Source organism: Cucurbita moschata, unplaced genomic scaffold, assembly GCF_002738365.1.
Source record: "Cucurbita moschata cultivar Rifu unplaced genomic scaffold, Cmos_1.0 Cmo_Scf00025, whole genome shotgun sequence".
NCBI lineage: Eukaryota > Viridiplantae > Streptophyta > Magnoliopsida > Cucurbitales > Cucurbitaceae > Cucurbita > Cucurbita moschata.
In genome coordinates, this window is record NW_019268541.1 from 47,941 (window position 1) to 49,559 (window position 1,619).

The window sequence follows — 1,619 nt, forward strand, 5'->3', positions numbered from 1 at the left end:
TAAAAAAAAAAAAAAAAAAAAAAAAAAGAATAACAAGGATATTCATTCCCATCACTTCCTTGTAGGTGCATATCACCCAGGGTGACTATGAAGGCAAGGCCGTTATTATCTCATGGGTAACTCCTGATGAGCCAGAGCCCAATAGTGTACAATATGGTACGTCGGATAAAAGCTATGAGTTCACTGCAGAGGGAACGGTGACAAACTACACCTTTTATAAATACAAGTCTGGTTACATTCATCACTGTCTTGTTGGTGACCTCAAGGTAACTGAATGTAGTTTTGTGATCGACTGTAATATGAATCTTACTTACAGTTTCAAACTAATAACTGCATATGGGAGTTCAAAGATTAATTATCACATATACAAACTTATTTTGTGTATCTTGACTTTCATTAGGCTCTCCCTCTCACTGATGCAAATGGTTTTTCGTCTAAAATTTGACACAAACTCATGAATTTTTTTGACGTGGTCTCCTAGCTGATTAGACATGTCATATATATATGTGTGTGTGTGTGTGTTTGATTCCTACATTATTGCAAATCTCTTCCTGTCTTGACTCGACGCACACACTGTCCCTCTGAAAATATGTTTCACTGATGAGTTTAATGGTGCCCCCGTCGTCCAGTACGATACCAAGTACTATTACAAGATTGGGAGTGGTGATTCTGCTCGAGAATTCTGGTTCCGGACACCCCCAAAGGTTGATCCAGATGCTTCTTACAAATTTGGAATAATTGGTGAGCGAAGCTCTCTTCTTTGTAGAGTGTACTGATGTTAAGTATGTGTCGAGATTTTCTTCATAACTTAACTGTTATATGGTGCAACGTTAATTGAACCATCTGTATTTCTTCATCATTTTCAATAAAATAAAAAAGGAAACAGCTCACAACTTGATTTTTTTTTCCCGCAATCTCAATCCAGCAGAAAGTAAGACGAATTGTAAAATTTGTAGCTTCTACATTTTTTTCCTTTTTGTCTTCCAGTTATATGTTTACATATGATTTTCAGCGTTAATGTTTTATTTGTTTCGCTAAAGTAAGATATAAAGTTCCATTTTTTTTTTGGCTGTTTTTGAACTTTTAATGTTGTTTTAAGTTGTAAGTTTTTAATTTTTTTTAAATGATCGGGTTCATTCTTGTAAGTTGTACTTATATAAGGGTGAACTTCCATGTAAAGTTTACATCACCGTTTTTTTTTTTTTTTCGATTAGAAGTTATTTATTTATCTATTGGAGTCCACTCTTTCATTTTTTTTCATTTCTTAACTTTGTTCAACAAACATTGAAATTTTTATTGTTGTTTCTACAATACTTTTTTATCTTTCATTGTTTCTCAACAGAAGGGTTAGGTACTTTAATGTTCTTACGTGATACCATATGAAAATGAATATTAGTTATATGGTTGTAGAATTTCATTCATCATGTTTGCTAGAAACTATTATTAAATGATAAATGAACTTTTCGACATTCGAGTTGATGAAACTATGCTAATAACAATATCTGTAATAAAAATTCATTAATATATTAACTTTTTGTTTTTCGGAATTTTGTTGCTTATTGTTAGCATCTTTTTTTTTTTTTTTTTTTTTTTAGGCGCTTATCCTTTGCAAATTATTT

The 1,619-nt window shown here is 31.9% G+C and overlaps 1 protein-coding gene across 1 annotated transcript in view; it reads left to right on the forward strand.

Moving 5' to 3' along the window:
* The window catches only part of LOC111461508 (bifunctional purple acid phosphatase 26-like), a 7,927-nt gene that overhangs the window by 2,008 nt on the left and 4,300 nt on the right, over nucleotides 1–1,619 (forward strand). Inside the window, exons 3-4 of the mRNA XM_023105050.1 lie at nucleotides 66–266; nucleotides 630–741. Coding sequence (XP_022960818.1) covers nucleotides 66–266; nucleotides 630–741 — 313 coding nt within the window. The remainder of the gene's footprint in view (nucleotides 1–65; nucleotides 267–629; nucleotides 742–1,619) is intronic.